Source organism: Peromyscus leucopus, chromosome 8b (assembly GCF_004664715.2).
Source record: "Peromyscus leucopus breed LL Stock chromosome 8b, UCI_PerLeu_2.1, whole genome shotgun sequence".
NCBI lineage: Eukaryota > Metazoa > Chordata > Mammalia > Rodentia > Cricetidae > Peromyscus > Peromyscus leucopus.
This window is the reverse complement of record NC_051086.1, coordinates 29548288-29567744: the sequence shown is the minus strand read 5'-3', so window position 1 is coordinate 29567744 and position 19457 is coordinate 29548288. Positions and strand designations below refer to the sequence as shown.

Sequence of the window (19457 nt, the reverse complement as noted above, 5' to 3'; positions counted from 1 at the left end):
CTTGTAATGTAGACCAGACTGGCCTCTGACTCACAGAGATCTGCCTGTCTCTGCCTCCCAAGCACTGGGATTAAAGGTGTGCACCACCATGCTTAGCCCTATCCTAGTTATTTATAATAAAGATGAATCACAGCAACCCAACATATTTAATCTTTTGGGCGAGTTTCAAAGCAAATCACAGACATCTGTGCCCTTCTCCCTTCACATGTCCCATTACATATTATATGATACTTGGCTGGTGAGATGACTCAACTTATAAAGTTGCTGACAAGATTTATGACCTAAATTCAGTCCCTAAAATCAAAAATCAAATCTACTTGGCGGAAGGAGAGACCAGACTTCCACAAATTGTCTCTGGTCATCCTGTGGCACACACATATACACACATACACAAATAAATATAAATAAATATAAAAAAAGACTTAAAAATAGTTTTGCAGTCAGGCATAGTGGCACAGGCCTGAAATTCTGACTCTCAGGAAGATGAAGCAGAAGGATTATGGATTTAAGATCAGCCTAGGCTAGGCTACATAGCAAGACTGTCTCAAAACACTATTATTATTATTATTATTATCATTATCATTATTATTATTATTTTATATCTTTGGGGTAAATTTACATACGCTTCAAAGCATACATCCTTTAAGTGTGCAGTCACACTGTTCTGATAAATGCACCTGTTATGACCCAAACTCCTAAATACTAGCTCTAATATATGTTACCCATACTTACTAAACACGATTTTATATGTAATATAGGGTTATTCTAAAACTCAGTTTACAGATTGTGCTGTGAGTCCAAATGCTAGGGGTTCAGGGTTCACTGCTCCCCATGACAGGCCTGACACCCTGGTCCCTCCCTTCCCCAGCAGCCCTGCTGCTCTGGACAGTCATTTGCAGCCATGGCTTCATTATCCAATAGAGGGCCAGAAGTTGTGTTTCACCGTCTCCCTTTTGATATTCTGTGGGGTTTGGTGTCCCCCATGCTGTTAGAAGGTCCCTGCTGCTCATCTATCTCCACTGAATTCTGCAAGTCTGGTTTCAGGTGATACGATCTGTAACATGTTGCTCCATCTTCCATCAGATGAATTTGTGTTAAGTTGAAACAGAGTCATCTTTGACTTTTCTCCAAGCATGTGCATAACCATACACCCTCAGGATGGTGCATGAGCTATCTCTGTAAGAAAGATACTTGTGGCCATGCAACAAAAACATCATTCAATGTCACTTTGTCCTCAGTAGTGGATGTGCTAGCCCAATGGGCAGTTTGATCTAGCAGTGAGAAAGTAAGATTATCCTAACTGACTTCCACGTGTATCTAAATTGTTTGCACTTGCACTGGGCACATTCAGTGTAACAGGGCTTCTTCACATCTGGGGTTCAATGAGCTTCAAGTATGCTGGGGATACCTCTGAGCCTTGTGTTCTTTCAGTTGTTAGCTGAGGAAAAGAACATCTCTTCAAAATATGCTGACGAGAGGGACCGAGCTGAAGCAGAGGCCAGGGAAAAGGAAACAAAGGCTTTGTCCCTAGCCCGGGCCCTCGAGGAGGCCCTGGAAGCCAAAGAGGAGCTGGAGAGGACCAACAAGATGCTCAAAGCTGAAATGGAAGACTTGGTCAGCTCCAAGGATGATGTGGGCAAGAATGTAAGTGGTTCTGAATCTCATCAACTGGTGCCTCACTGAGGTGCATCAGTCTGCTGTGGGCACAGGAGGCTAGGGAATAGCAGCAGGGGCTGAGACATCAGGAGTCATGTCAGATTCTAGCAGCCTAGGCCACTGCTCTAGTCTCATGAGCCTCCATTCCGTGAGGGTGAAGCCTCACTTAAGCAAAGGCCCTACCCACTCTGTTTTCCAGGTGCATGAGCTAGAGAAATCTAAGCGTGCCTTGGAGACCCAGATGGAAGAGATGAAAACCCAACTGGAGGAGCTGGAGGATGAGCTGCAGGCCACTGAGGATGCCAAGTTGCGGCTGGAGGTCAACATGCAGGCCCTCAAGGGCCAGTTTGAACGAGATCTCCAGGCTCGAGATGAACAGAATGAGGAGAAGCGGAGGCAGCTACAGCGGCAGGTGAGTCAGCTCTCATCTGTGACTGGGGACAACCCCATCCTCCATCCTTACTTGCTGCCAAGATTCATGACCTAAATTCAGCCCCTAAAACCTACTTGGTGGAAGCAGTGGACACCCCTAACCCCACCAGATTGTTCTGAGTCCCTGGGAGCTCAAGGAGTAGCTAAGTGAGCCCAGGCTCTGAGGGGCATCCCTGTAGCCTGTACCTTTCCTCCTGGCTCAGCTGCATGAGTATGAAACAGAACTGGAAGATGAACGGAAGCAGAGGGCTCTGGCGGCAGCAGCCAAGAAGAAGCTGGAAGGGGACCTGAAAGACCTGGAGCTTCAGGCTGACTCGGCCATCAAAGGGAGGGAAGAAGCCATCAAGCAGCTTCGAAAACTGCAGGTGAGTGATGCTGTGTTCAGGGAAGAAGGAATGTAGGGGGAAGAAGAGGCAGCTCCCCAGGCCAGGTGCATCAGTGTGGAGACCTCTGGAAGCACCCTGCCTCTGTCAGAGGCGCAGGCCAGCAGCTGATCTGTGCCACTATTTAGCCACAGATGTTTGTTTTCTGAGTGAGGCACCATTACTGGGCTCTTGTCCACTCTCCTCAGTTCACATGGAGGATTCTAACACTAGAGGCCTGGGGCCCAGCCAAGCCTCAGGAATACACCAAGATAAACTGGAAATTCCAAGGGGTTGGCATGCAGAGGTAAGTCTCCCTGTGCAGAATCAGGTGAGTGAAACAGGTCTTGCTTGTCCTGTTGACTCATGCAGGCTCAGATGAAGGACTTCCAGAGAGAGCTGGATGATGCCCGTGCCTCCAGAGATGAGATCTTTGCCACCTCAAAAGAGAATGAGAAGAAAGCCAAGAGCCTGGAAGCAGACCTCATGCAGCTCCAGGAGGTAGCAGCTTTCCCTGCTGTGACAGCCTCTCTCATGAAGCTGTGGCAGGACCCACACTGCTCCCCTAGGCTCAGACACACAGATTTCCTTCCCTTTGCCAGCTTCTTTCTAAATGAGTGTCCCTCCCTCCCACAAAGAGCTCAGGAGGGTAACTACATTTCAAATGGGCCAGGTAGCTAGAGCCTCTCTCTCCTGCTTCAGGACCTAGCAGCAGCGGAGAGAGCTCGCAAGCAAGCTGACCTGGAGAAGGAGGAGCTGGCTGAGGAGCTGGCCAGCAGCCTGTCGGGAAGGTAAGGCTGCAGGGGAGGCAGGTGGACCTGGGGTGAGAGAACAACCAGCATGAATGTGCCCAGGGACCCTCACTTCAATGACAACAAACCAGAGCCCTGACAGAACAGACTGGGGCTTTGAAAAGGATCTATCCCACAGCCTTCCCATTCACTGATTTGGAAATGTGTCATTTCATTCATTCTGTGTGAGTAGGGGCAGGGGCAAAGACAGACATTGTTCCTGCCCCACTCTGGCTTAGCTGGTGCTGGTCTGTATGTGAGTCCCGGCTCACCATTTCCTAGCAGGCTGTATCTAATTTTGCTCTGCTATGGCTCAGAAACATGAGAGGCTGCTTAAAGAAGAAAGGGCTTGTCATGGTCTGAGAGGATTCAGTCCAAGGTCAGGCTAGTACAGGACTTCATGGTGGCAGGAGCTTGCTGAAGAGGCTGTTCGCCTCAGGGCAGACAGGAAACTGTGAATTTAAGAAGGGAGTGGAGTCCCAAAGGATGTCCATCTACCCTGCCCCACAGTGACCTGCTTCTTCCAACTAACCTCCATTTCCTGCTTCTCATCATCCAGGAAAATCATTATGTTTTGAATCCATCAAGGAATTAACCCATTTATTAAGGCAGAGCCTCAGAATCTAGTCACCTATCAGAGGCCAGCAGTTGGTAACCAAGCCCCCAGTACATGAGTTTGTGAGGAACATTTCATATTCAAACCATGACACAAGGTGATCTTGGGTGACTTTAGTCTCCCCTGAGCTTGTTTCCCCAGTTTAGAGAATCAGGGCCACCTGAGACAGCACCTTTCCAGGGAGAGTGTCCTATAATTGGGTAAGGTCCGTGGGTCCCCAAGGCAGCTTCATTCCCCTCAGGAATACACTGCAGGATGAGAAGCGCCGCCTGGAGACAAGAATCGCCCAGCTGGAGGAGGAGCTGGAGGAAGAGCAGGGCAACATGGAGGCCATGAGTGACAGGGTCCGCAAGGCCACCCTGCAGGTAAGAGATACTGAGGTTAGAGTGAAGGGAAAGGGAGGGACAACTCCTTGGGCCGTTTAAGTTAGTACGGTGGACTCAGTAAGCAACCTGCCCTGTCTGGTGCCCATTTAGTTCTTGGTGGCTGCTTCTGCCCTACACAGGATGCCTATACTGGGCACTCAGTCCCTAGACTCAAAATAGCAGACCATCTGGGGGCTACAGCGAGGCAAGACCACTTGGCCATGTTCCCCACACAGGAGCAAAGTTCTTTGGGTTTCCTGAGACAGGGTCTAGGTGAAGCCCAAGAGTGACTAAGTAGCATGCACCACAGGTCTGCTTTGTGTCAGCTCCAGGGATGGAGGAGAGAGAGGAAACCTGGGAATAAGGTACAGGATTCTTCCTCCTTATCTTAGTTAGGGTTTCTATTGCTGTGAGGAAACACCATAACCAAAATGCAAATTGGGAAGGAAAGGGTTTATTTGGCTTACACTTCAGCATTGTGTTCATCACTGAAGGAAGTCAGGAGAGGAGCTCAAACAGAGCAGGAGCCCGGAGACAGGAGCTGATGCAGAAGCCATGGAGGGGAGCTGCTTACTGGCTTGCTTCCCTGGCTTGCTCAGCCTGCTTTCTTATAGAACCCAGGACCATTAGCCCAGGGATGGCACCACCTACCAAGGACTGGACCCTCCACCATTGATCACTAATTGAGAAAATGCCTTCCAGCTGGATCTCATTGAGGCATTTCCTAAACTGAGGCACCTTCCTCTGTGATGACTCTAGCTTGTGTCAAGTTGACACACAAAACCTCCTTGTCCACTAGTGGCATGCCTGTACCTGTCTGCTATCTTCAGGAGACTCTGGACAGACCTGCAGGGTCTTATCTGGCACCCTCCACCACATGGCCATCATAAATGACTCTAGTGTTTTCCCTCAGTGCTCTTTGCTCAGTCCCAAGAGTCCTTAGTGCCTCTGTGGAGTGGAAGCTTCCTGAGCATCTCTCTGTGATAGGTGCCAGGGACCTTCCTGTATCCCCTCAGTGTCTGGGCTAGGGAACATGGGAAGAACTGAACAAGAGGTCCCTGGCTCAGTCAAGGTGACACAGGAGGCTTCTGAGCTGAGTCTTGGAGTGACGAGGAATGGAGTGGATGGAGAAAGAGAGAATGCAGGTGCTCTAGCCTTAGGGGCCCATGGCAGTAGACTTGTTCTGATACCCACCCCAGCTCTATGATTTCTGACTCATGGCCATTCCTCTTTCCCAGGCTGAGCAACTGAGCAATGAGCTGGCCACAGAGCGCAGTGCAGCTCAGAAGAATGAGAGTGCCCGGCAGCAGCTAGAGCGCCAAAACAAGGAACTCCGTAGCAAGTTGCAGGAGATAGAAGGTGCCGTCAAAGCCAAACTCAAGTCTACTGTTGCGGCGCTGGAGGCTAAGATTGCACAGTTGGAAGAGCAGGTTGAACAGGAGGCCAGGTATGGGGCATTGGAGCTCCAGTCTCAGCTTTCTGGAGACCAGAAGGGAGCACCGGGGAAATCATTTACCCTAAGAGCCTCATTTCTGGAGTATGACAATGGAGTTCACTGGTGGCCACACTGCAGGGATGTGCTGAGGACAGAATGCAGACACAAAGTACTAAGCTTGCCTTTAGCCAAGAGCAACCCCTCCAAATGTTAGTTGCTGTTAGGATGGTGATGGCCCTCCAGACATGAGCCAGCCTTGATGGGTGCCTGCCTGCCACCAGGTACATGAAAGGTCTAACCGCCAGCCCACAGACACAAGAAAGCTTTCTTGCTTAATCATGAGTCACAGCATCTTTACAACTTAATGTTTTAAAGATTCTGAGCTACTTATACCAGCTTTCTGGAGGATTCACACAATCCTGTGATTTTTAGTTTACTTGCAGATGTGTAGAATGATCATATTTTTAGAACATTTGCATCATCTCAAAAACAAAAACAAAAACCCAGCAACAACAAAAACACCCTTTGTCCTTCCTTCCCCATCATCCCCAACTATAACTGTCTGCTTTGGGATGGCTCATGCTGAGTCTATTGATGACTTTTCTCACTTTGACAAGCTGCCTGACTAAAAGCAACTTAAGACAGGGTTTGTTTGGGTTCCTCATGTGGGAAAGGCATTATGGAGCAGCTTGGTTTGGGGTCAGCTCACCTACAGCTGCTTCTTCTCACATATTGGTGGATCAGGCATCAGAGTTTGGGCTAAACCAGAAGCAAATATCAGCTTTAAGTCCTGCCTCTATTGACCCATTCAGCTAGCTAAGCCACGTGACCCACAACTAAGCTAAAGCTAAGTTCTACAACCTTGCCAAACAGCCTGTCCTGCTGGGTATCAAACATTTGCCTGTGGGGGCATCTCACATCAATGAAAACCTTTTGTGGCTGGCTCATTTCTTCACAAGAGGTTCTTAGGTCAGTGGGCTGTATCATGCCTTGATACCTCACCTTTCTTTATTCTACATCTGGCTCTCTTTGGGGTGACTCTTGATTTGGGGATTGAGGAAGCTAGGGTGTATTGTTTGGCTTTACTCTTTTGGGGACCTGCCACCCAGGTCCCAAATAAATTACACATGGAGGCTTATTCTTAATTACGAATGTCCGGCCTTAGCTTGGCTTAGTTTCTAGTCAGCTTTCCTTAACTTATCCCATCTACCTTTTGCCTCTCGGCTTTTCCCATTCTCTTACTTCTGTAACTTACTCTTATTCCATGCCTTGCTGTGTAGCTGGGTGGCTGGCCCCTGGAGCCCTCCTCCTTCTCTGGCTGCTCAGTCCTCTCCATTCCCAGATTTCTCCCTCTATGCAGTCTTTCTGCCTGCCTGCTCCACCTATCCTTTCTCCTGCCTTGCTGTTGGCCAGTTCTTTTTTAGACCATCAGGTGTTTTACACAGGCACAGTAACACAGGTTCACAAAGTTAAACAAATGCAACATAAACAAAAGTAACACACCTTAACCTAGACATGCTACAGGGATGCCATGTCTAGGTTAACATACCAACTATACGGATGCCATCTCAATCTGAAATTACCTTCCTTTCCTCTCTATGACAGAGAGAAACAGGCAGCTACCAAGTCACTGAAGCAAAAGGACAAGAAGCTGAAGGAGGTCCTGCTGCAGGTGGAGGATGAGCGCAAGATGGCAGAACAGTACAAGGAGCAGGTAGCCACAGCTGCTGCCCCTTCCTCACTGTCTTGGCCTTACCCAGAGCTTTGGGGCCCCACATGTACAGCCTTGCTGACCCACTGTCCTTCCCTTGCAGGCAGAGAAAGGAAATACCAAGGTCAAGCAGCTGAAGAGGCAGCTGGAAGAGGCAGAGGAGGAGTCCCAGCGCATCAATGCCAACCGCAGGAAGCTGCAGCGGGAGCTAGATGAGGCTACTGAGAGTAACGAGGCCATGGGCCGAGAGGTGAATGCCCTCAAGAGCAAGCTCAGGTGAGGAATTGGGGGGAGCAGTTGGCAGTGGGCTGGCCAGCCTGAAGTGCCTGCCCTGCACCCATGCATCCACTCCCCTGCATCCCTATACCCAACAATGCCTTCTACTCCCTCCCACCTTTGTGATTCACTGGACATTTTTACTAGTCCAGAAGCCTGTCCTTCATTGCAGGATCCAACCCTCATTTCTTATCTTCTTTTTTGAGCCTTCTATCTCAGGTTCTCACCCTCAGTATACTGCTGTGTCGGGTAGGGTTGGGCCTGGCTATACATATCAGGTGTTCAGCAGGCCCACCTACCGACACTGTGACAAATGTCTCCAGAAGTTGCCAGGTGGCCCCTCATGAAGATGCCCTGCCCACACTACTGTGGGGACTGGGTTCAGTCCTCTTGGTCAAGGCTGCCTCCCGCTCTATACCATGTCATTCTGGACACTCCAGCCTTCTAGCCTCTCTTCCTCCACTGTTCTCTGTGATTTTAATATCCTAGGAGCTTTGCTTTCTGTCCCTTGATCTTGTTGCACTCTTGGATGTGATGAGAGACTCTAGACTCCTAACTGCACTGTGGGCATCCTGCCAGTGGTAGCTATCTAGCTAGCTCTGTGTTCTTTGCTCCCTCCATGTTTTCTTCCATGGCCCCCAGTGGCCCCAGCTTCCTTTCCATGGTCAACCATGCACTTGCCCTTTATGCCTCATCACTCTGTAGCCCTTTCTTGCTTTTCTGGCTTCATTAGGCTGGTGCCAGGCCCAACTCTAGTGTAATTAATACCTTCTGCATAGCCGAGACACAAACTAGATGACAGCCCACTGCCACTTCCATTCTGAGGGTGCTGATAGCTAACCAAATCTCCCCAACAAGTAGATTTCTTATCTCCCACCTCACTTTCCACTGATGACCTCACTTCTTTTTTAACTGGAAAACAGAAGTGATAGTGAAATACACACCAGTCTTCTCCTACATCACCCTGACATCTGTGCTGAACTTTGTAGCAGAGCCAAGGCCTTGTTAAACCTGGCCCTCATCAGCTTTGCATCCCCTGTGTGCACCTGGGTACTGTCTCACTCTCCTTCAGTTATTCCATTAAATGAAAATCCTAATCCTGCTTTTCTGCCACAGCTTTCCACATACAACGTGCAGGTAGCATCAATCAATGGGCCTTCTTTAGGCTACAACATGGCTGCAAATAGCCCGTGGTAGAGTGACCATCACAGGACCTCTTCTCTGGGCCTCACAGGGCTTACTCCCCTGGCTGCCCTTCTCTCTCCATCACAAACCCACTATGCACTAGACTGCCCAGGTTCCATCTTGGTCTCTTTTTCATCTTTTTACTTTCAGTGATCTGTTTTGAAAGAAGCCTCAAGTCCCTCAAGATGAGAATGTTATGGTTCCTACTTGACAGGCTAGAAACCATTGTTCCCAACTTTTCCAGTCTAGGAAAGGTATAGGAGATGCTGAAGGCTCAATACACAAGAGCTGTTTCCACAATGACCCAAAGAATGTGCCCTGAGTGGCAGGGCTATCTGCCCCTGTACTGATGTCTCTCTTCTCTCTTAGGCTTAATGGTTCTTTAAGGTCATGTTTACCATCTCTGTTGGTTCTGTCCACTTACTTGACCTGTGGTGGTACAGGCCCAAGATAGAACCAAACCATTTTGTATGTACCACATTCTCTAAGTCTAGGTGCACAGACACATGAGCTCACACCCTAAAGCTGTGTGGCAAGAAATCAAATAAGAAATCAGCAGACAAGAAACCATTGAGCAAGTTTCACAGTGTTGTTGGCCAGGTGGATGGCTTTCTACACTTCTGAAACATCTGCCATGTTGCTTGTCACCTCCCACTTAGCTGCCAAAGCCAACAGACACCGAGCTAGGGCAGTAGCTCGCTTGGTAATTCTTCGAGCATGAGGACCCAAGTTCAATCCCATAAAACAAGTTGGGCATGGTGGCACATTTTGGAATCCCAGTTCTGGGGAGGCAGAGACAGGAGTATTCCTGGGACTTTTCAGCCAGCTAGCCTATCCCAATGGGTGAACTCTGGGCCAGTGAGAACCTGTCTGAAAAACAAGATAGATAGTGTTCATGAAGATGACATCCACACACAGCACACATACTTTGCACATGCATCTGGTCCAACACTGGCCTTTCAGACTAACCTTTTCTTACCTTTTGTACAATGCCGGGATTTCTAGGTAGTTCTCACGTGACTCATGAGGACAGAAATTTAAATAGTTCCTGTCATTGTTTTTAGTGCCAGTTTCTCCAGGCTGGCTCTCTGGTTCATGTTGACTTAGAAGTACCTTTCATTACTCAATTGAAGCTAGTGCCTTTAGCATACTTAACTGGCTCCCTCCCAAGTGTGGATGGTAACCTCTGGGGACTCTCTCTGTTTCAGAGGGCCCCCCTCACAGGAAACTTCGCAGTGAGCCACCAGGTATCTTGTGTCTCTAGCTTTGCAGCTCCTGTGTGTCATGTTGTCCCTATTCCTCTGTGCCCAGCACCCCTTCCTTGTCCCCATTCCTCTGTGCCCAGCACCCCTTCCTTGTCCCCATTCCTCTGTGCCCAGCACCCCTTCCCTGTCCCCATTCTTCTGTGCCCAGCACTCCTTCCCTGTGTCCTCCCTTTTCCAAGTCCTTGCAAATTTCTGTGAGATCCCCCAATCTGAAGGCTTGGATTAGTTCAGAATTGTGAATGTAAGGAACAGACCTCATCTCTTGAGTCATTGTCCTTCCTTCTGGCATTTATTCAAACATGGCTTCTAGCAAAACACCTTGATCACATCTCCATTAGATTTTAAAAGTCTGCATGCTTTGTTTTTGTTTATTTGTTTGTTTTGGTTTTGTTGTTTTGCAACAGCGTCTCATATAACCCAGGCTGTCCTTGAACTCACTATGTAGACAAGGGTGACCTTAGCTAGAAATCTTCCTGCTTCTGTCTCCCAAGTGCTGCAGTTACAGGCATGCTCCACTACACTGTTTTATGTGATACTGAGGATGGAACCCAGGGATTTATGTATGCATGGTAGACAAGCACTTTACCAACTGAGCTACAGCCCTAGCCCTTGCAGGGATTGTTCTTAGCTGCATGCTGAGGCCACTCATACACTGTCAGGATGCTCAGCAGTGCACTTTCCTTGTACAGGTAAGATACCTTCCCCTTTGCATAACCCCTAGAAAATGGACCTGGCTTCTATCTGGCTGGCCTGGGTCATAGTCCCAAATAAAATAAACACAGGGCCACATTGACCACAGCATCTACTCATGGTTAAACTTGACATGAGCACTCCCTGACATAGTACAGATGCCAGGGCTTCAAATGGTTTGATCTTGGGCTAATGCTTACTGCCCAGTTTTCAGTACATGAGGGTGGGAATTGGACATCACCTGTAGGAACCTTTTCTGGAGGCCTCATGGGCTTGCACATTTTCACGGTCAGGGGAATGGACTCAAAGTACATGGGGCCCTTGCCAATAAGGGGTCTCTGCTTCTCTGATTTTAAGCACCTTTTTTTTCTTACCTGGTATGGTGTAGCCAGGCAACAAAGGCTCAATAGAGTTCCCAGTCCCCCACACTGAGGCTAAGGACACCCTTGCTTGTATCTACCTGTTCCTTGTAGAACTTCAGCTTTGCTCTTGCTGCCCAATTCTTAAAGCTGGTTGAGGTTTTACAGAGAGCATCCCCAAGGATGCGAGGGGGGAGCAGAGGAGCCTTCTCTAGCCAACAGGAAACAATGTCCTGGCAAAATAGCAGAGGCTTCCACTCTCCTCTGGAGGCCTGTTCTACTCATAGTGCCTAGAGTAAACTCCAAGAGTTTGGAAATACTCAACAGCCCTCCAGGAGAGACCCTTTAAGAAAACCTTTGGCAGGGCCCTTATTTCTTATAACTGAGAGTTGGTATCAACCTTTTTTTGGTTTGTTTATTTTTGTTTGGTTGGTTTGTTTTTGTTTTTGAAGACAGGGTTTCTGAGTAGCCCTGGCTGTCCTGGAACTCAATCTGTAGACCAGGCTGGCCTTGAACTCAGAGATCTAGCTGCTTCTGCCTCCCGAGTGCTGAGATTAACGGTGTGTGCCACCACTGTCCATGTGGTATCAACCTTTTGTTTAGGATTTGGAACCACTCTTTCCAATAGTGATTCCTGCACTGGAACCATGCCCCTGAAGACTCTCTTGATGACTAGGGCATGACTTGTTTCTGAGGTCAAGGGACAAATCTTTTGAGTCAGCACAGACTTTCCCAAAAGACACAAAGTGACTAGAACTTCAATGTAGACTTAAACAGTTTCCAGCCCAGGCCACCACCCACTGGGTTCAGGTTCCCAAGGAAAAACATAGCTGTGAGGAGAGGGCCACTAACAGTCACCTCTCCACACTGCACTCTAGGCCCCTACTCTCTGACTCACAGCAGTGAGAAGAAATGGGCAAGGAAGTGGCCCTTCTGAAGCAACCCTCTGAAGCTGGCCAGGGTGTCTTACTTTGGGAGTGGCTACAACTTTTGAAGTATTTATTCCTGATCACTGCATCTTAGGAAACCCCGAAAGGTTCACACTGGGAATTCCCCCACCTGCCGATGATAACCTTTGGGCCTGCTTATGCCTCTGGTGTGTCATCTGTCTGAGCTGTTCCTTGGGCTATAGAACGGGTCAGTGGTGGGCACACCCCCATGGCTTCTCCCTCTAGCCTTCCTATGACCAGCAAGTTGCTTTTGTTACCCAACATTGGCTTTCTTAACTGTACTAAACTGGGTTAGCACCTGTCTTCAAATTCAGGTCAAATAGGGTTGTGCTGGTGGGTGCCTAACAAGATCACGTGTTGAGTCATTGAACATCCACATAACCTTCTGTGAAATAGCAAAGGTTGGCTGTAAGTAAACTGACCATTCTCCCTTTTTTCCCACCTGCTCCTCTCATCCAAAGCCACACTCTATATAATTAGCCCTTCCTATAAAATCTGGTGGCCTTGGATAGCCAGGAGGGAGCAGGCCAGAGGCTGAAGACAGGAGTTGTGAAGCTCCATGGCTGCCCTGCCCACTGAAACAAACACGCACCTCAGACTAACAATTTCAAATGTTCATGAGCATCCACTTTATGTTATGTATCATGTGACCACAGTGAGGAAAATACACGTTCAAGGTAGATACCATGGCAGACACTCAAGTCTCTCTACCATGGGAGAACTCAGGATAGGAAGTTCCACACAAGGGGATGATGCTGTTTCCCTTCAACGAAGGAGTGTCCTCTGTGTCACTCTCTCTCTATTCTGCCTTTGGAGCCCATTTTGAAAACCTAAAACCATGCCTTTATTATTCCCACAAAGGACAGAAATCTTACAGATAAAACAGTACCTTTTCTCACTAGGCCTGTGTCAGCTACTCTCCACCTACCTTGCCCTTTTTCTCTTCCCAGGCCTTCAACACTCTGGCAGACCAGAATCCTAAGTATTATTAAATGACCAAACCAGACATATTTTAAAAGCCCATGCCAACTGAATAAATGGAACCACCCAGACTTTTAAGACTGGCTGGGACTCACCCTGAATTTGTTTGTGACTCATTCATTCATGTTGAATGTGTGTTTGGTCTTAGCCCTTGATAAAAAACCTCTTCCAATTTGCTGGGAGATTTCCTTACTAACGACACGTGTATTCTCTGCTTAAAACCCATAGGCGAGGAAACGAGGCCTCCTTTGTTCCTTCCAGGAGGGCTGGAGGACGTAGAGTTATTGAAAACACAGATGGTTCTGAAGAAGAAATGGACGCTCGGGACTCAGACTTCAATGGAACCAAAGCCAGTGAATAAATTCAGAATTATACACCATGGCAGGGAAAACAAAACACTAAAGACAGCAGAACCCAGCAGACTCTGCCGCAGACATCACTCCATCCCTCACCATGACTCAACCCCACAGCCCTACACAAAGGGTGTGAATTCAGGTTTTAAGATGTGCTATCAAACAAAACCCAAATAAGAGATGCAGGCCAGACCTTGCATTCTGTGGGATGCAAAGATAGGTTTTAGGAAAATAGCCACAGTCACCAGTCACCAGCAACTTTGTTTACATGAAATGAGTTTAAATTACCTAAATGGGTACCACTGCCCCCAGCCCACTCCCAAATCATTCCCTGACCACTCCAGTTAGGGAGGAAAGCCCTTGTTTGAAAATTCCCCTCTCCTCTGGCTGCCACACCTCAGACACACACACACAGTTCACCAAGACCAAGTGACTATTTTTGTCATGTGAATTAAAAAGGAAACACTGCTCCAAGGGCTGAAAACAGAGAGATCACACTGTCTTATTGCACCCAGGTTGTACCCATGGACACTTTCACTAATAAAAGGTTATAAGTCACGAGAATGGAGTTGGCTCTTCTGTCAAGCTGTTGTCTTTTGCAGGATGGGGCAGGACATTCTTATTTAATCCTCTCAGTGACCCTATGAACTTTTTATTTCTTTCATAAACTGAGGAAACAATCATGGACATACAACATGCCTGACTGGGCATGAGCAGCTGGAAGGTTGTGTACCAGGCTGTGTAACTAAGGTACTAAGGAGAGCATTTTACAACCAAACCTGTCTCTGTACTGGTTGAGTATCTAGTCTGAAAATCCAAATGTCCCCAAAACCTTTGAAGACTCTTATCCACCAACACTGGAAAATCCCAAATGGAATGGGCCATAATCAAAACCCAGACACACTAAAATTACTGTATAAAATTACCTTCAGGCATCAGGTACAGGGGAGTTATGCCTGCACTCCCAGTACTTAGGTGGGGGAGGTAGGAGGATTGAAAACTTAAGGCCAGCCTGGGCTACATAGTTCTGGGATGACATGATCTATATAATGAGATCCTGTCTCAAATACATAAAGATAGCTATACTCTGGACATCACATGAGTGTTGGCATACACTCATAAGTGTTATGGCTCACACACAATGGACTTAAAAATAAATATTTCAGACTTGCAGGCTACATCTGCCTCTAAAACACATTCATCTTCAAGCAGATCTGTTTAAAAAAATAAAATAAAAACCCAAACACCTAGGCATGGTGGCCCATGGAAGGCTGAGGCAGGGATGACCAGAAGTCCAAAGCTATCTCACCCCACCCCCAGTAACCATTTAAGAAACTGTTCTTAGCATGAAGACCCTATAGAAGCAGGCCAGGGCCCTTTAATTCCCAATTATAGCACTATAGGCAGACATGCTCTGCAAAAGTTCTAGTCCACACAAACTTTTCCAAAGCCCAACTCAATAGGGTAAAAGAAAAGAAAAAAATGAGAGAATACAGATACTGAAAAAGCCAATCCTTCTACCAAATGCTAATATAACTGGAATGACATTCAAACATTTCCCCCAAATAGCTGCGGAAAAGCTGACTTCAATAGAAAATTTTAAAGAACAGATTCAGTGTGAACAGATTGAGCATGAGGTCCTAACTACTCTTAGTACCCACATAAAAGCTGGGCAAGATGGTATACTTCTGTAACCCTACCTTGCAGAGCAGAGAAAAGGAGATTCTTTGAGCTTGTTAGATGAACTTGAGTTTAGTAAGAGACCTTACCTCAAAAATAAGACACCAAACATTGACCTCTGTGCACACATGTGCCCCACACACTCACCCAAACACCTACATACACCACCCATACAACTAAGGAAGATACCAGATGCTGACCTGTGATCCCCATACATGTGCACACACGTGTCTCCAAATCCACACAAGCAACTACAAAACACTTATCCCATTATTTTATTACTTGGCTAAACAAAACAAAACAAAACAAAACAAAAAAAAAACTAACTTCAGGGCCATGGAAGAACCAAACACAACAGCAAGGCAGACATTTTTTTTTTATTATTTTTTTTAATATAAAAAATAAAGTCCATCTTTTTCCAGATTAGAATGTGTGAGTGGAACAAATAGCCACAGAGCTTAAAACCACTTTGTGAATATCAGTAGCACTCAAAGTTCTAGGTCCAATTCAAGGCCAGTTTTGCCCCATCTACTAGAAAATAAGTTAGTAGCAAAGTGAAGGCCGCTAAGCTCTGGAAATTAGTGTGTGATTGCTTCTCACTGCGGACCAAGCATGAGGCAGTGCTTCACCCCAGACCAGACAGAGTCTGGCATTGCAGTTCCTGTGCTGATTTCTCCACATCCCACGGGAGAGTCCGCCAGCGATCTCAATCTGATGTTTTAGTCACTCTGGTTATTCTATGGTGTCTGGATGAATTCTTGTTCTTAGAGATGGCATAAAAAAGGCCAGTCCAACTCTGAGTTGTCATGATGCAGAAGTCACTCCAACATTAGTGCAAGGGACTCAGGAAAGATAGGAGGCAGGGTTTATCTACAGAGGATAATCTCCCACTGACCTAAGAGTCAGACACACCTCTAAAATCCTGAGGCAGATTAAAAATGTCAAAGGGCTGGGCAGTGGTGACATACATCTTTAATCCCAGCACTTGGGAGGCAGAGGCAGGCAGATTTCTAAGTTCAAGGCCAGCCTGGTCTACATAGCAAGTTCCAGGACAGCCAGGACAGAGAAAGGTGGCAAAAGTACACAACCATAGTTTAAAACAGCCCCATGCCTCTGTAATCTCCCAGTCCTAGACACAATTTAATCATGCTGTAAAAGCACTGGCAGAATGTTCCAGAAGACAGCTCCAGTTGGAACAGGCTGCAGAGGAGAGCTCCTGTGCTGGGCTCTAGTGCCCCTGAAGAATATTATGCATATTCGAAACACCTCTGGAGGCCATTAAAACTCTAGGTAGCCAATGACAGGGTAGCCCCATCATCCATACCTTAGAACTGCCTGCTCTGGGGGGTGGGGTGGGGAGAACACCAGCTCATTTCTATGGCACACACACTGCCAGGGACTGGACACATTACGGGGATGACGCTGAGCCTGTGGCCAACAGCCTTAGTCAGCCTAGGCTGCACAGCACACGGTGAACGCTGGTGATGCTGGCTCTTGTTTCTCAAATTAACTTGGAAATTCAACAACCAGAAGCTGAATGTAGGGGGTGAGACAGCAAGACAGCTGAGGGCGCAGCTCCCACTGGTCCTAAAGCAAAAGCTTGACCACATCCTGGGTGGATGGCAGCGCTGGCGAGGAGAGCTGTGGGGCTGGCTTCCCAAACTCCAAGCGTTTTCCTGACCTTCAGACAGAGCAAACCATATTTAACAGAGAGACAGCAGTACCCCAGTGCCTAGCACAGAGCCCCACGGTTCTAGGAGTGAATGTCAAGAACGGGAACAAGTCTCACAGGGTCTCAATTTTCTCTCCTGTGAAATGAAGAAAAGGATACTGGCTATCTGGTTCCCTGACTCCAAAGGCTGCAGAAAAGCCCCCAATCTCAGAAGACAATACAAAAGTGTCACATGTCACTTCTTGGTCATTTCATTCAGAGTGGGGAGTGCTTAGAGTTGAACCCAGGGACTTATGTCTACTGAGCATCATTCCCAGCTCCTTGAATTAAAAAAAAAAAATTAAGGGGCTGGAGAGATGGCTTAGAGGTTAAGAGCACTGGCTGCTCTTCCAGAGGTCCTGAGTTAAATTCCCAGCAACCACATGGTGGCTCACAACCATCTATAATGAGGTCTGGTGCCCTCTTCTGGCCTGCAGGCATACAGGCAGGCAGAACATTGTATACAAAATAAATAAATAAATCTTTAAAAAAAAAAATTAAGGTTGAAGAGATGGCTCACCAGGTAAAGATGTTTGTTGCTTAGCCTAAAAATCTGAGTTCAATCCCAGAATCCACACAGTAAAAAGAACTGACTTTTTCAGGTTGTCCTCTGACCTTCACACGTACACTATGGAAAACACACTTGGGCACATGTGTGTATTCACACACACAATAAATATAATTTAAAAAATTTATTTTAAATAAAAATTTTGACTGGGCATGGTGTTATGTATGCCTTTAATCCGAGCACACAGGAGACAGAGACCAGCACCTCTTTGGTCTGCACAGCCCTTCAAGCCCCAGGCCAGCCAAGGCTACACAGTGAGGCCTGGTTGTAAAAATAAATAAATACACTTAAAAACCTGTGTTTAAAGGTCCAGAAGCTAAGTGTGCACCATGGATCAATTCATTTCCCTGTGTGCCTGCCTCACATCTGTCAGACTGACATGGCGTGGGGCCCAGGGCAATGCATGCTTCTTTTGGTGAATTCCTAGCTCTAGAGGCCACTATGGGCTTCCCTTAGGCAAGAAAATAAAAGAAGTATTGGCAGTCAGTTCTGTCTCCCATTCATGTGGCTGTTTTCAGGATCTGGTCCAACTGGACTGACTCAGTCCATTTAGTTTCTTGAAGGTTCTACAGATTTAAAAACAAAGGCCAGGCAACAGCTCAGGTGGCAAAACCCTGCAGCAGACCTGAGTTTGATCCTCAAGACCCATGTAAAAAGCCAAGCATGGTGGCTCATGCCTTTGATCTTAGCACTGAGGAAGCAGAGACAGGTGGATCCCTGGGGCTTAGTTGCCTACTTGATGAGTTCCACGCCAGTCAGACTCTGTCTCAAAAATCAAGGTAAAGCCGGGCGGTGGTGGCGCACACCTTTAATCCCAGCACTCAGGAGGCAGAGGCAGACGGATCTCTGTGAGTTCAAGGCCAGGCTGGTCTACAGAGCAAGACCCAGGAAAGGCTCCAAAGCTACACAGAGAAACCCTGTCTCGGAAAAAAAAAAAAAGATAAACAGCACTTGAGGAACACCACTTAAAGTTGACCATGGGCCTCCACATGCACAAGTACATAGTGTAACCCAACACACAAAATGTTCTAGGAGAAGTGCAACTCCCCAACAAAAGGATTTGAACAGGACCTCCTCACAGTGCAGAATCACATTACAAACACTGCTCTCTCCTTATTTGCCTGCCAAAATTCAGATATCATCTCATTTGGCCTTAAGCAAGGGGCTTATTCAAGTTTAGCCTAGGCTACAAAGGAAGTCTCTGTGACATTAAAAGGAAGTAGAGGCTAAGGTTTGCTGCAATAATCTTACAACCTTAAAACTAGAGACCAGGTGGGCTAGTGTCTGATCTGGAGCAGCCTAGTACCTCCTGATAGACTTTATCAAAGGTACTGACCCTTTATCTCCTACATTGGTGCTGCTTGGCCGTCTGTCACCTCCGTCTCTGTTTTTGGTTCCTCGCCCTGAAGCTGGACCACTTGTTCGGCTTGGGGACTGGTCATACACGAAGTTCCTGCATGATGCTAGTTTGGACTCCAGGGCCTGGGAAGAAACATCCTTTCATCAGTCAAGGTATAGACAAGGAGCTGTCGAAGTAGCCAGCTTGAAGAGGGAGGGAGTGATGGCCAAGTATGCATGAAGACCAGGGTTTGATCCCCAGTGGTACATAAACTAGGTATGGCATACCTGTAACCCCAATATTCAGGAGGTAGAGACAGGAGAATCAGAAATTAAAAGTTATCTTCAATTACATAGCAAATCTGAGGCCAGCCTGGGCCATGTAACCCTATTCCTAACACACGCTCCCCACCCCTCAAGGAGACAAAAAAGACAGGAACATAAAAGCATGAGAGCCACTGGGCATGATGGCTTTGACCCAAGCCCTTAGAAGGCAGGGGCAGGCAGATCTATGTGAGTCCAGTCAGACCAAAGTCCAGATCCCTTGCCAGCCTGGTCTATATAGTGAGCTCCAGTACAGCCAGAGTTACAGAGAGATACTATCAAAAAACCAAATAGAGCATGGGAGCCAGGGAAGAGAAAACTACCTAAATTGTGTTCCCAAGATTCTGAGGGGTGCTCAGTGGAACTCAGTGCATCTACAAGAACTAAAACTCCCCACCTAAAATATTGA

At 47.3% G+C, this 19457-nt stretch overlaps 2 protein-coding genes across 6 annotated transcripts in view; one reads left to right on the top strand and one right to left on the bottom strand.

Annotated features, from left to right (window-relative positions):
- Myh11 (myosin heavy chain 11) overlaps positions 1–13991 on the top strand; it is a 101354-nt gene extending 87363 nt beyond the window's left edge. Inside the window, exons 33-42 of the mRNA XM_028858400.2 lie at positions 1432–1644; positions 1856–2068; positions 2292–2453; positions 2823–2951; positions 3153–3241; positions 4099–4222; positions 5461–5669; positions 7263–7371; positions 7472–7644; positions 13303–13991. Coding sequence (XP_028714233.1) covers positions 1432–1644; positions 1856–2068; positions 2292–2453; positions 2823–2951; positions 3153–3241; positions 4099–4222; positions 5461–5669; positions 7263–7371; positions 7472–7644; positions 13303–13435 — 1554 coding nt within the window. The 3' untranslated portion in view covers positions 13436–13991. The remainder of the gene's footprint in view (positions 1–1431; positions 1645–1855; positions 2069–2291; positions 2454–2822; positions 2952–3152; positions 3242–4098; positions 4223–5460; positions 5670–7262; positions 7372–7471; positions 7645–13302) is intronic.
- A 1473-nt stretch (positions 13992–15464) lies between these two features.
- Nde1 (nudE neurodevelopment protein 1) overlaps positions 15465–19457 on the bottom strand; it is a 32747-nt gene continuing 28754 nt past the window's right edge. For 4 of the 5 annotated variants that reach the window (XM_028858401.2, XM_037200682.1, XM_037200683.1 and 1 more), the window contains 2 exons: positions 18723–18868; positions 15465–16788 (listed from right to left, as the gene is read on the bottom strand). In XM_028858401.2, the coding sequence (XP_028714234.1) occupies positions 16695–16788; positions 18723–18868 (240 nt within the window). In that variant the 3' untranslated portion in view covers positions 15465–16694. The other variant, XM_028858404.2, reaches the window with a different exon arrangement.